Source organism: Cyprinodon tularosa, unplaced genomic scaffold (genome assembly GCF_016077235.1).
Source record: "Cyprinodon tularosa strain WSP-4 unplaced genomic scaffold, ASM1607723v1 ctg764, whole genome shotgun sequence".
NCBI classification, from domain to species: Eukaryota; Metazoa; Chordata; class Actinopteri; order Cyprinodontiformes; family Cyprinodontidae; genus Cyprinodon; species Cyprinodon tularosa.
Window position 1 is genome coordinate 457231 of NW_024039523.1, and position 26020 is coordinate 483250.

At 43.5% G+C, this 26020-nt stretch overlaps 3 protein-coding genes across 3 annotated transcripts in view; 2 read left to right on the top strand and 1 right to left on the bottom strand.

The window, feature by feature from the left end:
* The first annotated feature begins 4532 nt into the window (after window positions 1–4532).
* On the top strand, window positions 4533–12838 carry rad51 (RAD51 recombinase). The gene is made up of 10 exons (XM_038270517.1): window positions 4533–4676; window positions 4892–4998; window positions 6113–6250; window positions 8170–8287; window positions 8364–8455; window positions 8616–8710; window positions 8787–8900; window positions 12002–12131; window positions 12292–12413; window positions 12493–12838. The coding sequence occupies exons 2-10, from the start codon at window positions 4909–4911 to the stop codon at window positions 12614–12616; spliced, it is 1023 nt and encodes a 340-aa protein (XP_038126445.1). The 5' UTR covers window positions 4533–4676; window positions 4892–4908; the 3' UTR covers window positions 12617–12838.
* A 254-nt stretch (window positions 12839–13092) lies between these two features.
* On the bottom strand, window positions 13093–22533 carry rmdn3 (regulator of microtubule dynamics 3). Its single transcript, XM_038270516.1, has 12 exons — window positions 22008–22533; window positions 20411–20600; window positions 20105–20245; window positions 17720–18026; window positions 17437–17539; window positions 16539–16599; window positions 16391–16466; window positions 15873–15950; window positions 15689–15787; window positions 14292–14345; window positions 14138–14212; window positions 13093–13272 (listed from the first exon to the last, which is right to left on the bottom strand). The coding sequence occupies exons 1-12, from the start codon at window positions 22207–22209 to the stop codon at window positions 13207–13209; spliced, it is 1452 nt and encodes a 483-aa protein (XP_038126444.1). The 5' UTR covers window positions 22210–22533; the 3' UTR covers window positions 13093–13206.
* A 913-nt stretch (window positions 22534–23446) lies between these two features.
* LOC119773530 overlaps window positions 23447–26020 on the top strand; it is a 35127-nt gene continuing 32553 nt past the window's right edge. The window contains exons 1-4 of the mRNA XM_038270515.1: window positions 23447–23623; window positions 23821–23907; window positions 24009–24129; window positions 24204–24306. Of these exons, the coding sequence (XP_038126443.1) occupies window positions 23605–23623; window positions 23821–23907; window positions 24009–24129; window positions 24204–24306 (330 nt within the window). The 5' untranslated portion in view covers window positions 23447–23604. The remainder of the gene's footprint in view (window positions 23624–23820; window positions 23908–24008; window positions 24130–24203; window positions 24307–26020) is intronic.

A 26020-nucleotide genomic window follows, 5' to 3' on the forward strand; every position in this document is an offset into this window, starting at 1 on the left:
GCTTTGAGTCATTTCTGAAAACCCAGCCTTAAGGAAGAATGATCCGCTGTGACTAAGCAGCCATACTTGTTCAGTTCAGTAGAAAACGTGTTCATAGTTCCACCAATTCAACAGTTTAAGTTTAGTTTTTTTTTGCAGTTTTAAAATTTAGTCTCAAAATTAGACGACATCATGGAGAAAATCTGGGATCTTGTTCTACAGAAATGATTTCTATGGCCTAGATGTTATAAATGGCTCCGTTTCTTTTCCGCTTTGTGTCTTATCCCAGCTCAGGCTGCCATTACGTTTTTACTATTCTTAGCAATAAAGAGAACTTTTGTTTAAGTGCTTATCCACTGCTGCTATGTGCTCTGCAACAAGCGACTGCAGCAAGTCGCTCACTAGATGCAGTCTGCTCACTTTATTTAGACCTTTCTTACCCAGTTTAAACAATACAACTAATTTCATGCTTAGTTTTATTACTGAGACCTGCTTTGAATTTATGCAACAGTTTGAATCAGTTTTTGAGTCTCTTGAAGAGCATATGAATAAATTAAATTGAAACTCCATGGTCTCCTTTTTGACAGTTTGATAATTAAATAGAAAAATGTGTGAAAAAGGATCAGGTTTAACTATTTCATTAGGTAAATGAGGATTTTCTTGAAATTTGAAAAGACACGCCCTCTCTAAAAAAATGCAGAAGCCTAGAGGGAACACCTATTAAATGCGTGTGAGCGTGCACAAGCCTATTTCTCCTTGTGTACAATCTGTTTAAAAGTTTCTATTTGCATCCCTCATACAAGCTAACTTATAGAAAGATGATTAGCTGTTTTTCCACTATGTCAGACTCACCACCTGTAAGAAATAATGGAGATGAGCACGAAGGATGTCGCCATATCACCAGAATGGTTGACAGGGGGACGACAGATTTTGATGATCCATGTGGAAAAACATCCTGAACTTTACCTTTAGTTAGAAAAACAGATCAATGCAGGCCTAAAAGCTGTATTGAATACTTACAGCTTAAATGAGTAAAGATTGCAATACACATCCAATAAAATGGGTTAAGATTAAACTTAGGTTACATCATTCAACGTCAAATTAAAGCTACAGTGTGTTATAATTACAGGGATATACAGTCAGAAATGTAATATATTATACATAACTATGTTATTTATCATCATCTACGAGCTCAGCCTCTTAACCTTAATATTTGCGTTGCCTTAGAATTCGTTATTTATAATTACATAGGAGCGGGTCTCGCAGCCATGGAGGCAGACATCTTTGCGCTACGGCAGCGCAGAGCCAACAAACTAGCGATTGCGAGATCGCCCATTACGCTCGAAAGTAACTACGGCAAGTTGAGACAGATGAACTGAGACGGTACTGAACACACAGACTAATGAAATACTATCTGTAAAATTATCTATGTAAACAAACCTCATCACTTGAGAAGGTAGGTGATGAGGACGTCGGGGAAGACATTTTGTCCCGTAACGCTCGTCGTACTGTTGGGGGGAGAAGCGGTGGGGGGGAGATGTTCATGTTGCTGCGGTCTGCAGTCTGGACGTTAGATGTCGCTGAAAATTACACACTGTAGCTTTAACCTAAAATAATATGCATGGTCTGGTTGTTGCATGTCAGGCACACCGGTCATTGACTTTGACAGTCATATCATCCCTGGACTGGCATGGCTATCACTTCCCCTACATATTTTATATATATATATATATATATATATATATATATATTATTCTGTGGGTCAAAGGGCACAATTTGCACATTTGGATAGGTTTGGAGACGCTGGTGACACCAAAAGTTCAAAGTCCCACAGCTCTGGAACTGTTGTAGGTAGAAGTCTGAAAGTTTCTGCATTTGTGGTTGACATGATGTAGAACAAACGTAAAACAATGAGACATGTCTATTCACAAGCACGTCTTAATTACTGCTGATCAAAAAAGACCTATAACTTTAGAGAATGAAAAACAAGTTTAAGTCATGTTTGAACTGATTCAGCTTAAACTGCGCCTTTGTCACACTATTTTCATTAATGTTTCAACTAACATAGAAAGTGTTAGCTTTTAAATGATGTATCAGTCATGTTAGTTGGGCTTACCTACTTGCTTTGGGATTACTTAAGTCAGGTAGGTTTTAAGAGGTTAAAGACATATCATTCCAGCGCTGCGTGTCCCGAGCCTGTGACATCATCAATGACCCCTCACCCCCCCACCATGGACTGTTCTCCCTGCTGCCCTCTGGGAAGAGACTTCACAGCATTCAATGCAGGACCAGCAGGTTCAGAAACAGCTTATTGCAAACAAAGAACTTACAAGAACATAATTTACACACAGATGCCACATCAAAGGGCTTTACAGAATATAGAGCAATTATTTTATAATATCAAATTCAAATCTGTGTTCGAGGGTTGCAGTTCTTTAAGGACTCTATATAGATATTAACAGAAGATGATCAAATCTGGAAATGTGTTTTTTGTTATAAATATTTGGAGGTGTGAATTTATTTACCATAAATAATAAAAACAAATTTTATACAGTATACATGTCAGATTAAATAATACTACTTATACTCCAGCGATAGTATCTAGGTGTTACTTTATTGTATCTCCTATACTATGTCCGTTGGTTGTACTGTTCTTTTCACATCTCTTTGCAGGTGATGAAGCAGACTGAAGATGTTTGTCACGGGTTCGTTTGCCGGGCAGCGCACTCACGTGGGAGGGCTTTCTCCCCCGTGCGCGCGCTCCTGGCACCGCGCTCCCCTGGGCCAGAGGAAGCACGGATACTTAGAGTCTGGGATGGACGCTTAGTGGCGCTCCATCACAATGTTTTATCGTTATCTCCCTTTTATCTCCTCTTTCTTTCATCTTTTCTGTTTTTCCTTTCCTGTTCTACTTACATTGCAGTGTCCATATAATCTGTAATACTTCTGCATGAATTATAATAAAGCTATTTATATGCATAAATCAAGCGGAACACTATGGCGATAGCCGTACTGCTCCACTTGTGAAAGCAAAACCTGTTGGGCTCTTTTTGGCATCAAGACAATTATTCTTATTGCCATATTGTTCCTTATGTTCCTAACAGAGCACTTCGCTCTCAATCTGCAGGTTTACTAGTGGTTCCTAGAATTTCTAAAAGTAGAATGGGAAGCAGATCTTTTAGTTCTCAGGCTCCTCTCCTGTGGAACCAACTACCAGTTTTAGTCCGTGAGGCAGACACCCTGTCTACTTTTAAGGCTAGGCTTAAAACTTTCCTTTTTGATAAAGCTTCTAGTTAGAGTGGCTCAGGTTATCCTGAGCTATCTCTATAGTTATGCTGCTATAGGCTTAGACTGCTGGAGGACATAGGGACCCCTTTTTCATCATTCTATCTCTATTCTCCCACTCTGCAGAATCTGTTAGTTCAATCTCTAACATTCTGCTCTCTCTGCTTTTTCTCATAGTAGCTTCATCTGGTCTGTTCCTGTTTGGCTGTGACTCCATCCTGGAGAGAAATATCAGCTGCGCTGCTGCCATCAACACCTTTGTTTCTAGATGTTGGAGATCGGCCTGTTTTCCAGTGTAGTCCTGTTTCTCTGACTGTGACTAACTGGATGTGCTCTCTTCATCCTCTGGCATGGGAGCTGGCTCAGAGCTCGTCTGCCTGGCTGTGTGTTTCCTGGACGGGGCCGCCTTTTACAGTTGCCTTTTGTATCTATGCTTCTTTTTCTATGTCTGCTTCTGTCTCCTTGAACCCCAGTGGGCCTCAGCAGATGGCCGCTCACACTGAGCCTGGTTCTGCTGGAGGTTTCTTCCTGTTCAAAGGGAGTTTTTCCTCTCCACTGTTGCTACAAGCATGCTTAGTGTGAGGGATTGCTTTAGATTGACATGTGTTGGGAATTGGCGCTATAGAAATAAATAAACTGAATTGCCAGACAGGACTCTTGTCATCCCAACCTTTATCTCCAGAGATGATGTCACTTTTGGTCTAATATTGCAAAGTATGGCTGATGAGCTCTGCACTAATACAATTGTATGTCTAGCAGCGTTTTTCATTCATAAATATAGAATTGCTAAATCATCTTCCAAACTTGTTTTTTAAAATGACTTTAAGCTTTATATAAAATCATTAAAGATTCTGAAAAATCCTAAAGCATTAAAAATATATATCCTAAAACACGTTCCAGCAGAAGTAAACAGCTAAACAAAGACTGAATTCTGTCCTCATGTTACACTTTCTTATAATTTTATTTAATATAATTGTTTTCATTTTATAATTATTCTTATCATTCTGTTTGTTTATTTATTTGGTTTATGTACTGGAATGTTTCAGTTAATAGTCAAGTCTAAGTGTTGGGTATATTTATTGCTATATTTTCTATGTATCCTGGCTTGAGGAAACTCACTCTATGCAGCCATGTTTGTCTGCCAACTTTTTTTTTTATTGAAAGAATTACACAAACCACAAGGCAGCAAATCAGAAGTTTGTCTGCTAATCTTGATATTTTCAGTAAAATAATAAAAACGGGTTACGTCACTAGCCCGGATGTGAAACGTCACTACGTCCCAGTCGGTGTTTTGAGCGCGGGAGCTTTGAGGAAACCAACCGACATCAAGCAGAAAGTCTGCAGCTAAAAGCTGTGAAGGTTTGAGGTGGATGAACCAGCTCCACTTTAAGGACCAAAGCCAGCCTTAGAAGGTAAAGCTCATGCTAATGCTGCTAAAGCGGGGAAATAGTTCCTCTGAGGCGGATTTACTCCGTTTTCTGGGAGCCTGGTGGCTCTGTCAGCTGTCCACTGACCGCACTGGGACACATTATGTTGTGCAACACCAGTTAAGCCAGTAGTTTTAGCCCGTTAGCCTGACGTTAAACTGGCTGCTATGCTACAAAGCTAACCATTATCTGTTGGTCAGGTTACTGTCCTACAACCATGGCGATGAGGAGTGAAGCCAGAGTGGAGGCGGAGGTGGTAGAGGAGGAGGAGGAGAACTTCGGCCCACAGCCTCTCTCCAGACTGGAGGTATGGAACCTGAACGCCTCTCTGAGCTGCACACAGTTTCATTAGCAGGGGCCCTAAGCCAGGCAGGGGGCCCTCTGAATTGAGAAGACAACACATAAAACAGACCCATTCTCCAGATAGAGAAATGTTAATAGAATAGACATCCAATATATGTTCTAGGTTGTGTCCCTCTCTTCTTGTCCCTTTTCTTCTTGTTTTCCTCTCTATGTTTTGTACTCAGCTGACTTTTCATGCTGTCTCTAAAGGAATGAAAGATTTTTTCCAAGCACTAAGCTCACTTAGCTGATTGCTCCTTCCTGTGTTTCCAAAAAGGCCAAAGTAAATAACCCAGTCCTTCTTTTCACTGTAGACAAGCCATGATCTGCTTCTCTGTTCTCCATTTTTCATTTGGATGAAATAATAGCTGCTTGAATCATGACAGCAGACAAGATAGAGGAGAGCAGGAGGCGGGGTTACCAATCTACTCGCTCTGGAGAGCAGAGTTCGCTGCTTTTAGATGTTGTCTCCAAAGTCTCCAGTAGCAGAAAAAAGTCTCTAGATTTGGCGCTAGGAGCTTTTTAGAAATCAAAGTGCTAGAGGGGCCTGAAAAGTTGCTAGATACAGCAACTAATGTGCTAAGTTGGCAACACTGCTCTTTGCATCGTTTGTTTTCAAATGGTTTGCTGCTGTCTGTTTGGACCTTTCTGAACATGTGCAGCAAATGGACTGATCAAATATGGGGGACACTGAAGGGGGGGCTGAGACACACTTAATATTATCAGCGTTCTGATGGCATTTTAGAGAAAGAAGTTTTATCAAAAACATAATTAATGCGCCCAGTAAGTAATAGTTGTATTAACCATATATGTAAACAGAGTTTTATGGGGCCCCCAGGAACTTGGGGCCCTAGGCAACTGCCTAGTATTGCCTAATGGAAAATCCCCCCGTTCATTAGTTGTGTATTGAATGCAGTTAATAATCATGTTTTATGATGTCATCGATCACTCAACAATGTGCCTTATTGAAAGCAGGTGTCAGTGATAAACAGGCTGTAAATGAAGGGCCTGTTAAAGCAGGGCTCCTCTAGTGGTCGGTCTGCAGAGGTGACCCTACCTACTGTGTTTCTCCTAAGCAGCAGTGCGGGATAAGTGCCAGTGACATCAAGAAGATGGAGGATGCAGGGTTCCACACCATCGAGGCCGTGGCCTACGCCCCTAAGAAGGAGCTGCTCAACATTAAAGGCATCAGTGAGGCCAAGGCAGACAAAGTGTTGGTAAGAGAGGCCAATCCCTTCATTCTCACTCTGATCCAGGAAATAAAACCGTTCACTGAATAGAACTGGAAGGGGTTTATTTCTCCATCAAATGAAGATCAAGTTTCCAGGTTTACTAACAGCAGGCAGGCCAGCCTGTCATGTTGGCAGTGATTCCAGCTGAAGGGACTGGGAGCCTGACGTCACTGGGAAGGTCTGAAGGGCCTTTGTCAGATAGCAGCTTCTGGGTATGAGCATTTCTTAAAATATATTTAGCTAAGGCTGGGCAATTTATTTGCATTTGCTATATAATCGCAATTCTTAAATCACAGCGGCACTGATTTTTTAATCGCACTATATTCAAACAAGAGTAAGCCTCTACTTTCCTGCCTCCTGCCCTTCAGGTGGAGGTAAAACACGTAATGTGGGTTTGTTGCCTTACAGAAAGGTAGAGAGATTAGAAATCAATACTTTTTAACACAATGATAACATTGAAGTCCTGTAATAATGGACTCTGGTTGAGCAAACTCTGAAAACCTGAAAGCTTGGGTTGAAACATGTATAAGCTTGGGATTAGTTCAAAGTGTTTCGACCCTTATTCGCTACAGCCTCCAGCTGGCGGGTCGGCAGCGGTGGCTAGGTCACTGCCCATCATCTCCAGGTCTCCAGTCAACCTCCTCCCTCTTCAACCACAACCAGCATGAGGCTCTCTGCTGCCTCCCCAATCCTGCGCTCAGCTGCCTTCCTCTGCTTGCCAGTGAGCTCAGACCACACTGACTGTGCTGGGAATCCTCTGCCCCCGACCTCCACTGGAAACAGCCATGCTTGCCAGCCTTTGTCTTTGCAGTCCATGATGCGGTCCTGGTATTTTAGGTTCTTCCTCTCATGGGCCTCCTCACAGCCTTCCTCCCAAGGCACAGTCAGTTCCACCAGGATGATCCTCTTAGCTTGCTCTGACCAGATGACAATATCAGGCCTCAGGGTGGTCTGGAGGATGGGTGGGAAAGTGAGCTTCTTCCCTAGGTCGACTGTCATCTCCCACCCCTGTGCCCCCTGGAGGATGTTGGTCCTGGCTCTTTTATTAGATGATGGTTTTTCTCCCGCCCTGATGAATTGCATTGATGGTACTGGTGGCTTCTTGGGCTGTGGTCTTCTCCTGGCCTGCTCCAAAATGTCGGCCATCACTCGGAGCACTTGGTCATGCCGCCACCTATATCTCCCCTGAGGCAGAGCGATTTTGCACCCTGCTAAAATGTGGGCCAGCGTCCCCCTCTTGCAGAGCGGGTCCTCCATTAAAGCCCCACCTGTCTAAGTTCGCTGGTGGGGGGAGCGGGTCATCCACGGATCTCAGATGGAAGCTAATACAGAAAGGTTCCAGCCTCCATGTGACCCTCCTGTTTGGGAGGTCCCATCTGGTCCATGTTCCCTGGGCAGCCCAATAAATAATGTAAACGTATATCGTAACCAGAACATTTAGGGAAAAACGTGAATGAGGACGCTTGTGGATTTTAAATCATAATTTTAAAACAATTTCAAGTACAGTGAATAAATTAAGAGTTAATTTGAAATGAACTTTAATTCAGATAAGTTGAATGATAACTAAGAGGAAAAGGATGACACAACAAGGAAATAAAAATAAGAACGCAGCGGCTGAAACGTTCCTGTTTCTTTAAGGCTCCAAAATTCTTGATCATTTTAACGATGAACCGCAAAAGATGAGACATTTTTTTAGCAGATGCATCATGATGACAGATATTATGTTTTTAAACCGAGTTTAGTAAGTTGGTCACTTAGAAACAGCTCCTGGATCGGTCTCATGATGTCGTGACACCGATGCAGTGTTTAGCTCTATGGGCTCCACCCATGCACCCACGCATCGGGGTTAATGGAGCCATCACTAGAGGTCAGCATTTCCATGCTCTTCATTCCTTCCCTGACAGGCAGAAGCTGCCAAACTGGTGCCGATGGGCTTCACCACCGCCACAGAGTTTCACCAGAGAAGAGCAGAAATTATCCAGATCTCCACCGGCTCCAAGGAGCTGGACAAGTTACTGCAGGGTACGCCCCATCTTCTGACCCTCACAGCGAGGAGACAGGAAGGTGTTTGATCACGGCCATCTTTGTTCCTGCACAGGCGGGATCGAGACGGGCTCCATCACAGAAATGTTTGGGGAGTTTCGGACGGGGAAGACGCAGCTGTGCCACACGCTCGCCGTCACCTGTCAGGTAGGGTCCTCCATCACGGTGTGAGAAGCTGTGCAGAGGTGATCTCTCCCCCCTCTGTCTAATCCTTTCTGATGTAAAAATACACAAATAAAACCCAGTGGAGCATAAAAAGCTCCTTTAAAGGTTGTGCCTATAGAAGCAGTGTTTGCTCTGTCTGTAGCTGCCTATCGACCAGGGAGGGGGAGAAGGTAAAGCCATGTACATCGACACAGAGGGAACCTTCAGACCTGAGCGGCTGCTTGCTGTAGCTGAGAGGTGAGTCTGCAGCTGTTGTTCCTCATCCTTAATCATAAAGGCGGATGTTTTTCTGATCCTCTTGTGTTTTGGTCAGGTATGGGCTGATAGGCAGCGACGTCTTGGACAACGTGGCGTATGCTCGTGCTTTCAATACAGACCATCAGACCCAGCTGCTTTACCAAGCCTCTGCCATGATGGCCGAGTCCAGGTCAGTCCCTGGCTTTCATCACATTTCAGAGAAACACACGGCAACAGTTTAAAGGTGCAGTAGGAGATCCTGGAAAAACGGTTCCAGCAAGCTATATTTTTAAACATAAACAACCACGCCTCTCCCTTCAGACCACCCCTCGAAACCACACCTTCAACACACATGAACGGGCATGCTGTCTGCGGGCGTCCAGAGCAGCTGTCTGCGGCGTGTCTAGAGCAGCTGTCTGCAGCAGCTGTCTGCGGCGCGTCTAGAGCAGCTGTCTGCAGCAGCTGTCTGCAGCAGCTGTCTGCGGCGCGTCTAGAGCAGCTGTCTGCGGCGCGTCTAGAGCAACTGAAGCAGCGCGTCTAGAGCAGCTGTCTGCGGCGCGTCTAGAGCAACTGAAGCAGCGCGTCTAGAGCAGCTGTCTGCGGCGCGTCTAGAGCAGCTGTCTGCGGAGCGTCTAGAGCAGCTGTCTGCGGCGCGTCTAGAGCAGCTGTCTGCAGCAGCTGTCTGCAGCAGCTGTCTGCGGCGCGTCTAGAGCAGCTGTCTGCGGCGCGTCTAGAGCAACTGAAGCAGCGCGTCTAGAGCAGCTGTCTGCAGCGCGTCTAGAGCAGCTGTCTGCGGCGCGTCTAGAGCAGCTGTCTGCGGCGCGTCTAGAGCAGCTGTCTGCGGCGCGTCTAGAGCAGCTGTCTGCGGCGCGTCTAGAGCAGCTGTCTGCGGCGCGTCTAGAGCAACTGAAGCAGCGCGTCTAGAGCAGCTGTCTGCGGCGCGTCTAGAGCAGCTGTCTGCGGCGCGTCTAGAGCAACTGAAGCAGCGCGTCTAGAGCAGCTGTCTGCGGCGCGTCTAGAGCAGCTGTCTGCGGCGCGTCTAGAGCAACTGTCTGCAGTAGGGTTGTCAAAAGTATCGATACTCAAAAAAGTATCGATACTGAAATGTTGTATCCGGATACAATACTCATTTTCAAAAGTATCGAGTACCAGTCGCACCTAAACAGTCATTCATCTAAAGTGCAGAATAGAGGAAAATGCACTTTCAGAACACTGTTTAATTGAATAATTCTGTGCACTTTTCAGTTTCAGATTTTTTTGTAACAGTTGCAGCTGCTGAGAATTATTTTTGTTTCTTAACCGGTTTGGCTAGTGTCATTGTTATGTGTCAAAGCATAGCCAAATAAGGAAAACTTAATTTTAATTTTGTAAGTTTTTTATCAAGCTTGCTAAATACTGTGCACAGCAAACAACCTCAAAATGTTGTATTTTAATTATTAATCAAAATATTTCTGTTGAAATTTTATCCTTGTGGTATCGAAAATGGTATCGAGTATCGAATATTTTCCTTAGTATCGGTATCGAGTTGAAAAGTTTAGTATCGTGACAACCCTAGTCTGCAGCGTGTCGCTGATCTGGGAGCTGGCAGGGAGAGAGACACAGCACTGCTGATGCAGAGCGCTGTGATTAACTTAAGTTTAGTTTAACTTAAATTGCAGAGATCTGCCAGCAAAACATGCTCGCTTTTATTATCCTGGTGCCTGCAGTTGGATTACGTACATGATAAAAACGCCTTCCAGCCACTGCAGCAAACCGCGAGGAGGCGACCGGGCCAGAGGCTGCTGTTGATGGGATTCTAGTGACAGTGCACCGCCAGTGTACGGGGGTCTTAGCGGCTCTGACAGAAATAATTGAAGGCAGGATGGTAATCTGGATGAACTGACTGCACAGACCATGTTTTCAGGAGGACTTTCACACTTCAAAACAGATTCAAACTACTTTTTACCCACTGATCACAGCAAATATAGCTGCCATTGTTCCAGGCAAAGAAAGGATAGGGTGGCTCCGCCCAACGTGCATCAGACCCACTTTGCTAGAGCATCAAAGACGCTTCAGCCGAGCATCAGAACTAAAGTAGTACATCAAAAGGCATCAAAAATGAAGCAGAAAGCAAAACCAATCGTGTTCAACGGACCGTCTTTTGTGACTGGTTGTGGTTATTCATCGATTTCTCACACTAGCGGGACCGTTTATTTTAGTTTCTCTTCCAGAGCTTCTATTTCCCTTCTTGCCAAGTGGCTGTGGGGAGATCTTTAAGCCACGTGGTTAAAAATGCATCAGAAAAGATCTACTACACCTTTAGCTAAGACTAAAAAGATCTGGTTTTTTAGGGCTGCATCTTTTGGAAACAGGTGGAGGTAAAACCTGAACATACCTGGTTTACTTTGGCTTTTTATCAATCAGATGTTTCTCCTTTTAAAGCACACATGTTAAAATCTTAACATTTTAATGCTTTATGGTTCTACAGATATCAGATCAAAATCAGCATTGTTTTAAAATGTTGTTTATTCATAAAGACGTCTCAGTGCAAAGACATTTCCACAGTAAATCAGATGAAGAAAAATAAATGTCCACTTTATTATAAGCATCCACGTTTCTGACAGATTTTCCCTCAGCTTTCGCTCAGTGAGGCACCCACTGAGAAGCCCACTCTGGTGATCGGCTGCTCCATGGTCAGATACGTGGCATTAGAGACACCAGGGACCATAGTCAAATGTTAAATGCAGTAAAGTTGTTATTTAATGACACCCAGTTACACCGATTAGAGGTCACTATAATTAGTGTAGTTTGCCAAAACAATGATGGACTGTAATATGCTCTGGTCCCCTCCCTGATCTGACCAGTAGTGACACGTTTAGCCGCATGTCATAAAACCCGTAACCTCAAACTGCTCCCCGGGAGCCACACAGTGGCAGCCCACTGCTCCTCAAGGATGTATTTCCCCTTGTGGGACAAAGGGATTTACCTTTACAAGTATGCTTAGTGTGAGGGATTGCTGAAGAGTCAATGAGTCGATGCAATCAACTGGTTTTCCTTAGATAGAAAACTTCCAATCCATCTGACTGGATGATCTGGTGAACTGGAAAGTGCATTGTGTTTTGTGAATTATCACTACAGAAATAAACGGAATAAACTTGTGGAATGTGGTCGGATGGGCAGCAGAGGAGGGTGTGAATCAGTCTTAGACTAACTGAAGGAAATCAGCCTAAATTCAGGAGCGGTTTCTCAGGTGGAGACCAGATGATTTGATCTTTTTCATTCCTGTTCTCTAACTGCGGGACGATTCTACAGGTATGCCCTGCTAATAGTGGACAGCGCCACGGCTCTGTACAGGACAGACTACTCCGGCAGAGGGGAGCTGTCAGCCAGGCAGGGACACTTGGGCCGCTTCCTGCGCATGCTGCTCCGGTTGGCGGACGAGGTACGTAGCACAGCTCTGCTGAGGCGTTTTGTCCCACAGTGGGGAGAAGAACCCAAGCTCCCATGGTCAGAGCGAGGAAAGCAGCTCCAGTCTGTGCAGGAAGTTTCCTTGGCGCCCTCGTACCTTACCTGTTCTTAGCTCATTTCTTGTCTCTCTCTAGTTTGGCGTTGCCGTGGTAATAACCAACCAAGTGGTGGCACAGGTCGACGGGGCAGCCATGTTCTCTGCAGATCCCAAGAAACCAATTGGTGGCAACATTCTGGCCCACGCTTCCACCACCAGGTGAGCTGATGACTCAGAGTGTGATCCTTCAGCGCTCCGCCTGTCTGCTCACTTCATCATCATCATCCTCACTCTGCAGGCTGTACCTGAGGAAGGGCCGAGGAGAGACCAGAATCTGTAAAATCTACGACTCCCCCTGTCTGCCGGAGGCTGAAGCCATGTTTGCCATCAACGCTGATGGCGTAGGAGACGCCAAGGACTAAACCGGATCGGACTGGAGGTTTACTTTGCAATAGGGGGTGGGTGGGGGTGTTTCCAGACTCTTATTGTGGACAGAAAAACAAATGTTGGTATTTTAGTGTCAGATTTCTGCTGAATGTCGTCTGTAAACTTTTATTTAACTGTTTTCCTCTTTATCTGTTCTGTTTTCTCTCTTCTGCCACATGAGCTTCAATACTAAGTTGTGATTAAAACCTATTGTTTGAGTTGTGTTGTCATCTAAATTTATGAGATTAACTTCACTTCATTAATGTTTTGGTTTGACAAACTGATAACAGGACCCTTTTTGCTCCCAGACAAAACAAATGTCCTAATAAAATGCCATAAACCAGCAGGAAAGGACGTTTGGAAACGGCACGCTCAGTTGTCACCTCTGCTGTTTCCTTCGAACCCACAGCTAGCGTTCAGGTGAGCTTAGCTTCCCAGACAGGAGTTAAAAATACAAACGTCCTCGATATTCTGATGGTTACATAACTATAATCCAAATAAACACATCAAGGTTAACACCACCTCACATCAAAAATATAAAACAGCAGAATGTGGTCGTTGGAATCAGGACTCGTTTCCCCGTCTGTCAGTTCGTCTGTCTGTCGGTTAAAAGCCGGAGCTGAGCCTCCAGTTCCAACTCTTCATCCTGAAGCTGAGGAAAAACAGGAAGAATTAAAGGCAGGTTAATGGTTTAATTTAACCTCTAACTGTTCATAGGGCACTCAGTGAAATACTTTTTCAAGCCAATAGTGTTATTGGAATCCAGGAAACACATTATTACCTTTGGAACATTAAAAAATATGGATATATTGACATTGAATTGTCAATGTAATAAGAAATTGGCCGAATGGCTTCTGCAAGAAATTCATGAAAAACACTAGGAGTGAAATAACTACTTTTTTGGTCCATAACCTTAGAGGCATTAATGCTGATACTGGAACTTACATATTTTAGTTTATGAACCAAAGTATAATTGGTAACTAGTCTTATTACCGGTAACTTAACTTTTTACCTTAACTTTTTTTCCAACTTATATTACAGTAGGTAATTTATCGGTCAAGGGTTCATCTAATTGGTCGAATGCCAAAATAAGATATAGAGCCATGGAGCTTTGCTGAATGTCTGGATATAGATCTAGTGCTTCTAGACCTCACTGAGGGACAGAGGAGGTGGGGGGGCTCCATTTGTAAAAGGGATGCAAGTGATCAAAAAACGCTAACTTGCTCTATAAACCAGTCTGTCCTGCAGGTTTTAATGGTTTCTCTGCTTTAGCACAGCTGATTCTGATGATTGCAGTTCAGTCTGTTAATCAGTTATTCATGGAAATCAGCTGTTCTGGAGCAGGAAACCTCTAAAACCTGCAGGACAGCGGCCCTCCAGGACCCACTATGGGGATGTCTACTAAAGAGTTAAAAAGGCTGAGATATTTTGGAAACCCTCCTAATATTTTCCTAGTTTTGTATTTGAAGCTGCAGACAGAACTGCAGGTCCAGTTAGTGTGTGGGGATGGTTCTTACGTTGGTAGCGGTCATCTTCAGGCCCAGCTTGGTCCAGTTCGTGGCCTCAGAGATGTTCCCCAGCTCCTTGTGACACTGAGCCAGAAAACAGCATTACGTTACGACGTGATCCACGTTTGCAGAGGTTTACTGAGATCGGCCAGTTTCTCGTTACCTTGGCGATGTAGAGTCTGTTAATCCTGGAGAAAGCGGGACTGAGCTCCTCTGCCTGCAGGTTTAAAACACACCAAGGTGAGGAGTAGAAAGCTTTAGAGCCAGAGTGGCGACTAAAGTCTGGCTGTTTCTCTGCTGGCCTGGTAGCATCTTGGGATTCACCTGGAGGAGCTGGCCAAAGTGGCTGTGGAGAGGGAGGTCTGGGCCTCCCTAGTGAAGCTGCTACCCCCGCAACCCGACCCAGGATAAGAGGAAGAAGATGGATGGATTTTAAAGAGGAGTAAATCTGCTATCTAAGGTCTCCTGGGAAAGGGATTATCAGGGATTTTGGAGTGAACCTGGATTATATGAAGGCTGATCCTAAATCTCCAACCACTCTGATATTAGGAATTGTTGCACATCCGCACCACCATCAGGCTAAAGCAAGGATTCAATTTACTGATACAGGAAACGGTTTAAAGCAACAATTAATGGTGTTCAGCGTAAAATGTCTTCTGTCCATCTTTTCCAGTCCTGTGATGGAAACCAGGTGGGACTAAGCTCCATGGTTAGATGGCGCTACTCAGAGTTGTCTATCCAGAAGCCAAACCAGTAGCAGAGGAATATGAAGCTCACTAGAGTGAAACGCGCTGCCTTGGATATTTGTGCAATTTTGTGCTGAAAGCCCTAAAAAGAAAAGGTGACCACGTATTTGGACAAAGACATGGCTGAGCAAACGTGGCTACTACGGTCTGTCGATTTTACAGAAAGAACCCCATTTCACTCATTGCACCCCCGACATGCTGCTGGGCTCACATCTGAGAGGAAGAAGAAGAATCCCTGTTTGCCCAGTGAGAGATTTGCCCATGACCACCTTACAACGGCCGACTGAATTTCAAACATGTTTGATTTTCTCCCGACCTTCCGATTCCTGATGGGGGGTGGTCGTTAGAGGCTGATCGCCCCTCGTTACCCCCAGCATTACACCATGCACCATCAGGCTGAAAGTCGACCCGACAATTCTCGCACGACTGAAGAATCGACCCAAAAAAGGCAAAAAATCGTACAGCGTACGCCCGGGTTAACCCAGCACGCTGGAGAACAGCCAGCCAGCTCCTGCTAAAATGCTCCCTGTCTAATGGACCTCCTGATATGACTGAAGGCAAAAGTGTCAATGAAATATTCCCCCTGCTGCCCCGTTATGCTAGGCTAACACTAATGCACCATGTCTTTCATTCAGCTCTCCCCTAATTCTGGAATATTTTAAAATAAATACTTTTCACATCTGCAAAGAAAACCATTATTTCCTCTAATTTATTTTGTCCCTCACAACGATGCCTTTGTTTCCCACGCTGGTATGAGGACACTAAATAAATGTCTTTTCTTTTATAGCTAAATATCAGCGATAGAGTTTCTCACCTTCAGGAAGTTCTGAAGGGCGTCCTGCACCGTGGCTGTGGGGGGGCTCCGGTAGAGGGCAGCGGCCGCCTTCTTCTCCAACCAGTCCAGTATAGCCACCTGCACACACACACACACACACACACACACAGGTCAGCCTGCACAGGTTGATGGGATGTTCCCATCTACATGTGAGGAGTCTCACCTCGTAGCTCCATCTCCCCAGTAGGTAGTAACACACTGGGTCGCTGTGACTGAGGGCCAACGCTCGGTCTAGATGCTCCTGGATGAATTTATACAGAGAAAATAATGTTTCAGCTAAAATGACACATGCATCGTCAAAAACTACACTTTAAGGGTCCGTTTACCACAGGTACATAAAAAATTACCAACTCCTTCGTATTACTGAGATAAATAAACTAAATACTGTCCTTTTTTATGTTAATAGAATGTTTTACAGCAGACAACATTTAAAATATTCCATTTAACGAGGGCTGAGTATTGGAGAGGGTGTTGTGATACGATACCTGGGTAACGATACGATATCCTCACAAATTGCAATATAGAGATATATTGTGTTAAACTACCCAGCTAATATCAACATTAAATGTAGAGATAAAAACAGGTGCTGTATTATTTTTGGTTTTCCCAGCATATAAATGTTCTCTCAGGCTTTCTAAAGCAGGGTGCTACCATGAACTCCTCTCGCTCCGGCTGCCTTACCTTCAGTATGTGACCACTCTTAAGCTTGCTGTGCATGCTCTCCTTCTCTAACCGGAGTCTAGTCAGCAATGCAAACCTGAGGACACAAAGACAGGCGTCCATTAGAAACAGCTGTGCTAAAAGGGAAGATCTGCTGTCCTTTCTGTACCATCTGTGACCCTCAGCATTCAGGCTGTGGTTCCTCAGGGCCGCCTCTGCTTCCTCCCGACCTGCAGACACACAGAGGAGGATAACAACATGGGAGCGTCAGAATGATGGACTCATCACCGCCGTCATCTAGGATCACTGGAACACTGCAAAGATTATCTAGAAATAGTTTAAATTAAGTGGATTTAGCCTTGATTTCAGCAGGTAAATAAGATGACCTGCCAATGGAATGAGTATTTCTACTCTTAAAATAAGATAATTAGATAATATGCACTTGAAATGAGACAATGCAATTGTGTTTACTTATTTTAAATGCAAATTGTCTTAAATGTAAAGTGTCTCACTTACCTCCTCAATTCAATTAAAAAAGCACTTATTTTAAGAAGAACTTACTTATTTAGATTTAAGTTTTTCTTCTTCTGCATTTTACCTTACTGCCTGCACACTTGATAGATAATAAAAAATCATTTCAATCTAAAGCTGCAAGAATGCAAAATACACTTATTTAAAAAAAGAAAAAAACGTATTTAGATTTCTTTTTTTTGCAGAGCAGATTTGCTGGTCTCTGATTGGCTGCTCCATTCTTTAATAAGTTCTGAATAAAGATGTCTGCATGAAGCTTCATCTCTTATCTGCGTTACTTTAGAAGCAGCGACCCCAGCTCTGTACTGTGGGTTTGGAGCAGCGATGGGTGTCAGACTCCAGGAGGATGGAGCTCCTTTACATGAGATGCATCCTTTCTCCTTCTCACCAGCATGCAGAGACCTGCTACCTGCTTAAACTCTGGTGATCTGGGGAAGGGTTAGAATCTAGAATCTAATCTTTGACTTCTGCTTCCTTCCCATTTCACCTGATGACGGATTCAGGCTGTATGAGAATGTCAGGATGAGCGCCTCCACCTTTTAGTGCATAGCGGGACTTCTCCTGCTTGTCCTCAGCTGACTCGTACATGTCCTTGTAAGCACGAGCGAGTCGCCAGAGAAACTCTCTGTTGTCGCCGTACTGCAGAGTAGAAATAAAGGAAACCTTGGTTATCATCATGGATCCAAGTATTTCTTTAATTCATGTGAAAAATAAATGAATGATCTGTTGATCTTTAGGACTCTTAGTCACATTTATGGTTCAGATTCCCTCCTATAATCCGGAGAATCCCCTGCCCAGCGTCTGAGGATGTTAACTCACCTGTGCTCTGTTCTCCAGCAGCAGCTGGAAGCCCTCTGCTTTTAATTTGGCGTCTCCAGTGTGAAGAATGTCGCTCTGAGCCAGAAGCAGAGCCAGCTCTCCGTGAGGAACCTGGCTCTCCATCCACAGCCTTCCTTCATCCCCCTCCTCTTCCTCCACAGACTCCCGTTCCTCTTCCTCTTGGGAATCTTGTTGTCGCAGGGTGAGGACGGTGGCACAGCTTCTCTCCTCCTCATCAGAGTCCTGCTCTTCGTCTCTGTCGCTGTCACCATCCGTGTACTCGGACTCGGCACAGGCTGTTGAGAACCTGAAGCCCAGAAAAAACACTTAATGTTTCATCTAAACTGATCTGACCTAAAGTTAGGAACTCTGAGTGTTCGGTTTCACAACAGGTGCTAGGAATCAGTTTAATCAACTCCAAGTAGAACCACTCAGTTTAGCACGTGCGTAACAAGTATGTAAAGCCATTATCAGGGGAGCACCGATTCAACGTGTCACCATGACAACAGGCAACAGGAAGTGCCTATTTCACTCCACTGGAACTAGAGATTTAAAAAGAAATGAAATTAAATGGGTTTAAAGTACAGAGAAACAGCACTACAGCTACAAAGGAGAGAAAAATGGCGAATGAGAAGATTGTTGCTCCAGTTAATGCTGTAGTTTATATGAGCTATGGCAGGCCGTTTCTACATTTATTAAAAGCACTCTCCTCTCTGTTGTTCCATTTGTTGATCACTAAAATAAGATTCTTCCTGATCAAAATCACACTCCTAGACCTAAATTATACCAAAATTATACTAATAAGAATAATAATGATGAATTTTATGTGTAACGCACTTTACATTTGAATTCAAATCTCAAAGTGCTACAGTTCAAAAAGGGAAAATTAAAACAAAGGTCAAAAGACCATAACATTAAAACAGAGTAAAAGACAATCATTAAAATCAATACATTTGAAGGCATACGTAGCCTATTATAAAATCTAAAAATCAGCAATTGAAAGCATTTCTAAAAAGGAAAGTTTTCAATCTAGAAATGAAGTTTTATATATCTAGAAATGTTTACACATTCTAAGTGGCTTTTCTAACATTCATCAGCTTGACTGAAAATGTATTTATGATATCTGAAATACAGTTTTTTATAGTTAAAATAATACAAATGCTGACCAGTAATATTAGGAATATGGAGATCTGAAATTAATTGATAGACATCCAGAATGTTTATTCTAGATGTGGAGAATGACATTTCACTTGAAATGGTCATTTAGACAAAGAAGTACATATCAAAATGGCTTGCCATAGCCTGTTGGGACACTGATATTATTACAGGATTATTACTTGAACGGTAGTAGATCAATTTATCCATTTAGGTGAAATCTTCTGGTGAAGATGAAGAATAAAAACTTGTTCTAATCTATAGAACCTGTTCATCGTCTCATGGGTTCCTCAGTCAGAGCTTCCCTGCTTTCAGGTTTACAAAACTTAGTTTATGGTAAACCTGCTTCATGAAATACACCCCTGGTATTTTATTAGTCTTTTATTATTATTATTGTATTCATTTTTTCCCACTGTGTATAGTTTTGATGTGAAAATAAATTAAACAAACTATTTTATTTAGGTTTTTAACATATTAATAGCAACAAAAAACCAGAACCCTGGTGTGAATGTCTGAGTTTAAAAAAACAACAAAAGTGGGTGAAGGACATTCTAGGAAAAGGGACATTTTGTGGAAACGGACAAAGATGACAGAGAACAATACAAGGTAAATCTTTAGAAGAGGAAAATGTATTTTCAGTTAAACTGTTTAGCCGGGATGAACAGAGAAAGAAACATTTGATGAATGTGAGCTTAAAGAGACGTTTACCCTCTGATGATAACAGTGCTATTCCCTGGAGGTAAAGCTGCTCAGGGCTAAATATGAAGAGCGATCAAAATCCTCTGCAGCAGAGCGTAGAGATGGATGGATGAGAATGTCCCTGGGTCACAGCTGGATCCAGGTTCCTTTACATTCTAGTTTATTAATGATGAAACAATGGTGGAGCACAGAAGAAAGAAGCTGCTGCAGGTTTTATACATTCATGAGAAACTTTCCATGTTCTTATGCAGATTTCTGACGCACAGGAAATATCCTCAACCTTAAATCGGATCTTTGACAAATGTCAGTTTGGTTTGTTTCTGTTAGGTTTAAGCTGAAACAGCTTAAGATTTCAGGAATGCTCCTGCTACAAACAACCAAATCCCAGCCCCACAAAGAAGCTTCTGGTGTTGTGGTTGGACTCAGGTGGACAGACAGGATTAGGACTGAAACTGGACCTCTGAGCTGTTTGAATCAGGACAGATTTAGGTGAAGCAAAGCAAAGTGTTCTGCGCTGCAGAGAGAACCCACCCTCCATCGCTGGTCTCCTCGTTGGTGCTGGCCACATCCTGGCTGGCAGTAAAGTAGATGGAACTGGAGCTGGTAGATTCAGTGCGCCCCCTGTTGACAAGACGCCGACGACGCACCCTTTGACTGTCCTCCACTCCCTTTCTAAACACGTGAAAGAAATAAAAGTAACCAAACAGGCCAGTTCAGGACATGCAGTAGATTATCACAAACAGGAAACATCATTGTCTGTTTAAACCTCAAACAGGTTTAAAACGTTTACCCTCCCAGAATTGTTGACAAAGAAAGTTGTTTCTTGGTTCCACTCACTTCACGTCCTGAATGATTTGTAGGGCGATGTCCTGCAGCCCGCCCCTGAGCTCAGCCACCTCTGAGCGCAGCGACGCCACGCAGTTCAGCACCTGGTCAAGCTGGTTCCTGAGTTCCAGCTGCTGCTCTGGAGAGAGTCCCTGAACCACCGCCTCCACGGCTGCCAAGGCCTGCTGCTGGGCCTCCATCTCTGGAGAAACACACTCACGTTACTCCTCCTCTTTAGACAATATCAGACCCACTTCCCTTTCTGAATCCTCAAGCAAACAATACAATTTCATGTTGCAGATGCAGGAATTATTCCCTCAGAATCCGTTGATTGGAGGAAAGCTGAAATTTAACACTGAATGCTTTTTCTTAAAAAAAAAACAAACAAAACAAAGTAGTGGTTTTCTAAGCTTGTTTGTCAGGAGATAAAATATACAAGCTGGAATACGTTAAACAATATAAAAGATTAACAAAGATATGAGCGATCTTACAACAAAGAAACAGTAGGATGTCCAAAACCTGGGGGACCTTAAGAAGGTAGCATGTAATAAGTCTAAATAATAATAATAATAATAATAATAACAAATAATAATACGCGAGACAAACCCCTCAGAAAAAAAAAACTACAGTATGAATTAACAAACTTAAATCAATATATTGCTTTCCAGGTCCACATAAAAAGCTTCATTAATTGATATATTTACTCTATGAACGAGCAGCTTTACTGCCAACAACATGAAGAACTCCTGAATTTATAAAAACAGTTAATTAAATATTTATAAATTACATGAGAAAAATGAATCACTCCTAACATGTTAGATCCCAGATCTGAATTTGAATGAATAGAGTTGTATATCTATGTGTTCTAGTTGTATTTCTATGTGTTGTAGTTGTGGATCTATGTGTTGTATATCTATGTGTTGTAGTTGAATAGCTATGTGTTGTACAGCTATGTGTTGTAGTTGTATAATATACAATTATATATTATATGTGTTGTAGTTGCATATCTATGTGTTGTAGCTGTATATCTATGTGTTGTAGTTGCATATCTATGTGTTGTAGTTGTATATCTATGTGTTGTAGCTGCCAGGCCTTAACAGAAGCACATGCCTTTGGTCATGTCATCCTCTTAGCAGTAGGGGGCAGTGTGAGGCTAACCTACCCTGAGGATCCTGTATTGTGTTGTAGTTGCAGTTGTATACCTGTGTGTTGTAGTTGCAGTTGTATACCTGTGTGTTGTAGTTGCAGTTGTATACCTGTGTGTTGTAGTTGCAGTTGTATATCTGTGTGTTGTAGTTGCAGTTGTATATCTGTGTGTTGTAGTTGCAGTTGTATACCTGTGTGTTGTAGTTGCAGTTGTATATCTGTGTGTTGTAGTTGCAGTTGTATATCTGTGTGTTGTAGTTGTATTTCTATGTCTTGTGGCTGTGGATCTATGTGTTGTAGTTGCATATGTATGTGTTGTAGTTGTGTATCTATGTGCTGTAGTTGTATATCTATGTGCTGTAGTTGTATATCTATGTGTTGTAGCCGCCAGGCCTCAACAGAAGCACATGCCTGTGGTCATGTCATCCTCTGACCAGTAGGGGGCAGTGTGAGGCTAACCTACCCTGAGGATCCAGCGGCTCCTGGAGGAGCGCCGCTCCATCCACCCGATCCAGCAGCTTAGCGGCAGGCTGGCCTCTCCATCCCAGCCTTTGGGTTCTTCTCCTGCGACGCTCTTTGTAAAATAAGAGGGCGATCAATCCCAGGCCTGCTGCGGCTCCGACAGCGAGTCCAATCACCCCGTTCCTTCCGAGGGAAAGGATCATGTCTTTGCAGTGCTGGGTAGTTTAGTAGCAGAGCTCTTCCTACCGCCGGCCCCTCATTGCTGTGGCTCTAACGGCTGTAGACTGACAGCCTCCTCACTTAGCCACTGCTCCCTTTAGCACCTACGTTGTTACCGGACAGCAGCGCGCGACCTGCTCCAGCGATCACAGACCATTTCCTCTACATTTTATACGATAAACATTTACCTGGGTTTATGATAGTATCATTTTAAAGTAGTAATTCATGTTCATCTGTCTTCAGGACATCTGCTCCCTTCCTTTGTTTTCACTGGATCTGCTCACCAGCTTCACCATCCGCTGCTATGGAACCACTTCCGGTTGTCTTTTCAAAATAAAACCCCACAAACGTTTACATTTCTGTTGGACTTTTATGTTTATGCACAAGCAGGGGCGGATTTGGGAAATTTGGGGCCCCATGCAAAGACAGACAGGGGGCCCTCTGAATTGACAAGACAACACATAAAACAGACCATTATACAGATAGAGCAACTTTTACAGTTGCCTTTTGTATCTATGCTTCTTTTTCTATGTCTGCTTCTGTCTCCTTGAACCCCAGTCGGCCTCAGCAGATGGCCGCTCACACCAAGCCTGGTTCTGCTGGAGGTTTCTTTCTGTTCAAAGGGAGTTTTTCCTCTCCACTGTCTCTACAAGCATGCTTAGTGTGAGGGATTGCTGAAGAGTCAATGAGTCGATGCAATCAACTGTTTTTTTTTTTTTAGGATAGAAAACGTTGAATCAATGTGACTGGATGATCTGGTGAACTGTAAAGTGCCTTGGGATGACATGTGTTGGAAATTGGCGCTATAGAAATAAACTGAATTGAATTGATAATCCTAGTCCACAAGCATCCTCATTCACATTTCCCCTTAAATTTTCAAGTTATATGTTTACATTATTTATTGGCTACATCTAAAAATATTAGATATTTTTAATTTAAACATATATATAAAATAATACAATATAACCTCTAATAATTTCAATGACATTATTGCTCTAGTCATCAAATCCATTCAGTTTATTCCAATCAGCTGCCTGTAGTGCCTTTAAATATCCAGCAGGTGTCAGTATTCTGTTAGACAGTGTCAATAGTTTGGCTTCCAAACGCCTCATTAACATCACTAGTGTGAATGGAGTCAGGATCAGAGGACGTCATGCGCGTGATTGGCAGCTTTGCCCCTGGCCCCGCCCCTCTGGGGTTTAGCTCCACCCCCTGCTTATAAACGGACCCAGCATCTCGCAGCTCAGCGGGATCTGCTGGACGGCGGCGTTCGGGTGGAAGATGGCGGAGAGAAGCGAACAGAGCGGCTCCAGCTGAGCAGCAGCGGCCCCTAAAAACAGAGCAGGTTCCTGAAGCAGGCGGAGGACCGCAGCAGCAGCATGAGCCGCCGGGAAGCAGGTACCGCTGGCAGGCAGGTGTTAGTGCCTTCAGGCCGTGACCTGCTTCACATCCTCCAACTTTTTCAGCGGACAGTTTGCAGATGATCTGTGGAATGCGCTGGGCCGGTCTGTCAGCTCCCTGTAGAACTGAGCTGCTGGATAAACTGGTCGGGCTGGTTTCCAGTAGCATTCCTAACTTCCCACTAAACTTTGCAGGCGTCCGGGAGCCGGTGCAGGAGAGGGGCCCCTCTTGGCCCCTGCCCTCAGGCCATGTGCTGGGATCTGGAGCTGTCTGGTTCCCCGGTAATGATGCCCTCTGATTGACGATCCTCTCTGCAGTGTTTTAGCAGCCATCACGGGATGGTTCCAGGAAGGATGCTTCATGTCTGCTTGTTTCTGTCCAGGTGTGTTTGATCAGCATGGCTGCCCTCTGGTCATATTCCCAGTGGAAGATCAGGACAGGCTTCTGGAGCTCTGCAAAGAAGAAGTGGTGGATTTTATAAACCATTTCCATTCCCTTCTCTAGTATGTTTGTTTTTCATAACCCGCCTGGTTTCTGTGTGAAAAGTAAAGCTGTGATAACAGTTCTGTCTCTGCAGTAAGAAGCAGGAAAAGCAGAGTTTGGTGTCAGTGGTGGCTGATCTGAGGCAGGCATCTCCTCGGACCATCAGGCTCATCACAGACACTCTGCTTCTCCTTCAGGTACTTCCTGGCTTCAGTCTGGACCCTATTAAAGTAAATAAAGGGAAGATGTAAACAACACAGTATAACTTCAGTCACATCAAACTGTCCACTTAGAAAGCAACACTGACTGACAATTAATTTCACCTGCTGTTGTTCAAATGGAGCAGACAGCAGGTGGAAATGATTGGCAAGTAGCAAAACATGGGGCGGATTTAGGAAATCTGGGGACCTAGGCAAAGACAAGCAGGGGCCCCTCTAAATTGTGAAAAACACATTAAACAGACCTTTTCTACAGAGAGAAATGTTAATAGAATAGACATCCATTATCTGTTCTAGGTTGTGTCCCTCTCTTCTTGTCCCTTTTCTTCTTGTTTTCCTCTCTATGTTTTGTACTCAGCTGACTTTTCATGCTGTCTCTAAAGGAATGAAAGATTTTTTCCAAGCACTAAGCTCACTTAGCTGATTGCTCCTTCCTGTGTTTCCAAAAAGGCCAAAGTAAATAACCCAGTCCTTCTTTTCACTGTAGACAAGCCATGATCTGCTTCTCTGTTCTCCATTTTTCATTTGGATGAAATAATAGCTGCATGAATCATGACAGCAGACAAGATGGAGGAGAGCAGGAGGCGGGGTTACCAATCTACTCGCTCTGGAGAGCAGAGTTCGCTGCTTTTAGATGTTGTCTCCAAAGTCTCCAGTAGCAGAAAAAAGTGGCTAGATTTGGCGCTAGGAGCTTTTTAGAAATCAAAGTGCTAGAGGGGTCTGAAAAGTGGCTAAATATAGCGACTAAAGCGCTAAGTTGGCAACACTGCTCTTTGCATGGTTTGTTTTCAAATTGTTTGCTGCTGTCTGTTTGGACCTTTCTGAACATGTGCAGCAAATGGACTGATCCAATATGGTGGACACTAAAGGGGGGGCTGAGACACACTTGATATAATCAGTGTTCTGATGGCATTTTAGCAAAAGGATTTTTATTAAAAACATAATTAATAGTTGTGTTAACCATACATGTAAACAGAGTTTTAAGGGATCTCCCAGGAACTTGGGTCGCTAGCCGACTGCCTAGTGTTGCCTAATGTTAAATCCACATAAGATCGCCTTACTCTTCAAAAAACGACAAAAAGCTATTGTTTTTTGTCCATGGCTAAAGGGATACACACCCAATGACGGAGTTTAGTTTATTTTTCCTAAAAACTAAAGGGATAAAAGGAATTGACTGTGGGTATGCTGGTCTGACGGAGCAGCGGTTTGGCGGTGGGTCAGTAATGATGCAGGGTGGCGTTTCTTTGCAGGGCTGCACATCCTTCCATGTACAGGTGCTGGTCATAAAATTAGAATATCATGAAAAAGTAGATTGATTTCAGTAATTCCATTTAAAAAGTGAAACTTGTATATTATATTCATACATTACATACAAACTCATATATTTCAGATGTTTATTTTGTTTAATTTTGATGATTACAAATGACAACAAATGAAAATCCCAAATTCATCATATCAGAAAATTAGAATATTACTGAAGACCAATAAAAACAAAGGCTTTATAGAAATGTTGGCCAACTGAAAAGTATGAACATGAAAAGTATGAGCATGTACAGCACTCAGTATTTAGTTGGGCCTCCTTTGGCCTGTATTACTGCAGCAATGCGGCGTGGCATGGAGTCGATCAGTCTGTGGCACTGCTCAGGTGTTATGATAGCCCAGGTTGCTCTAATAGTGGCTTTTAGCTCTTCTG

Bases quoted from the DNA above. Each gene is read 5' to 3' on its own strand.
- rad51 (XM_038270517.1), top strand. From the start codon at position 4,909: ATGGCGATGAGGAGTGAAGCCAGAGTGGAGGCGGAGGTGGTAGAGGAG. The intron at 6,251-8,169 runs GTAAGAGAGGCC...CTTCCCTGACAG, and splicing joins CCAAGGCAGACAAAGTGTTG to GCAGAAGCTGCCAAACTGGT. The intron at 8,456-8,615 runs GTAGGGTCCTCC...CTCTGTCTGTAG, and splicing joins CGCTCGCCGTCACCTGTCAG to CTGCCTATCGACCAGGGAGG.
- rmdn3 (XM_038270516.1), bottom strand. From the start codon at position 22,209: ATGATCCTTTCCCTCGGAAGGAACGGGGTGATTGGACTCGCTGTCGGA. The intron at 17,540-17,719 runs GTGAGTTAACAT...TCTACTCTGCAG, and splicing joins TGCTGGAGAACAGAGCACAG to TACGGCGACAACAGAGAGTT. The intron at 13,273-14,137 runs GTAAGAACCATC...GTTTTTCCTCAG, and splicing joins TGAAGATGACCGCTACCAAC to CTTCAGGATGAAGAGTTGGA.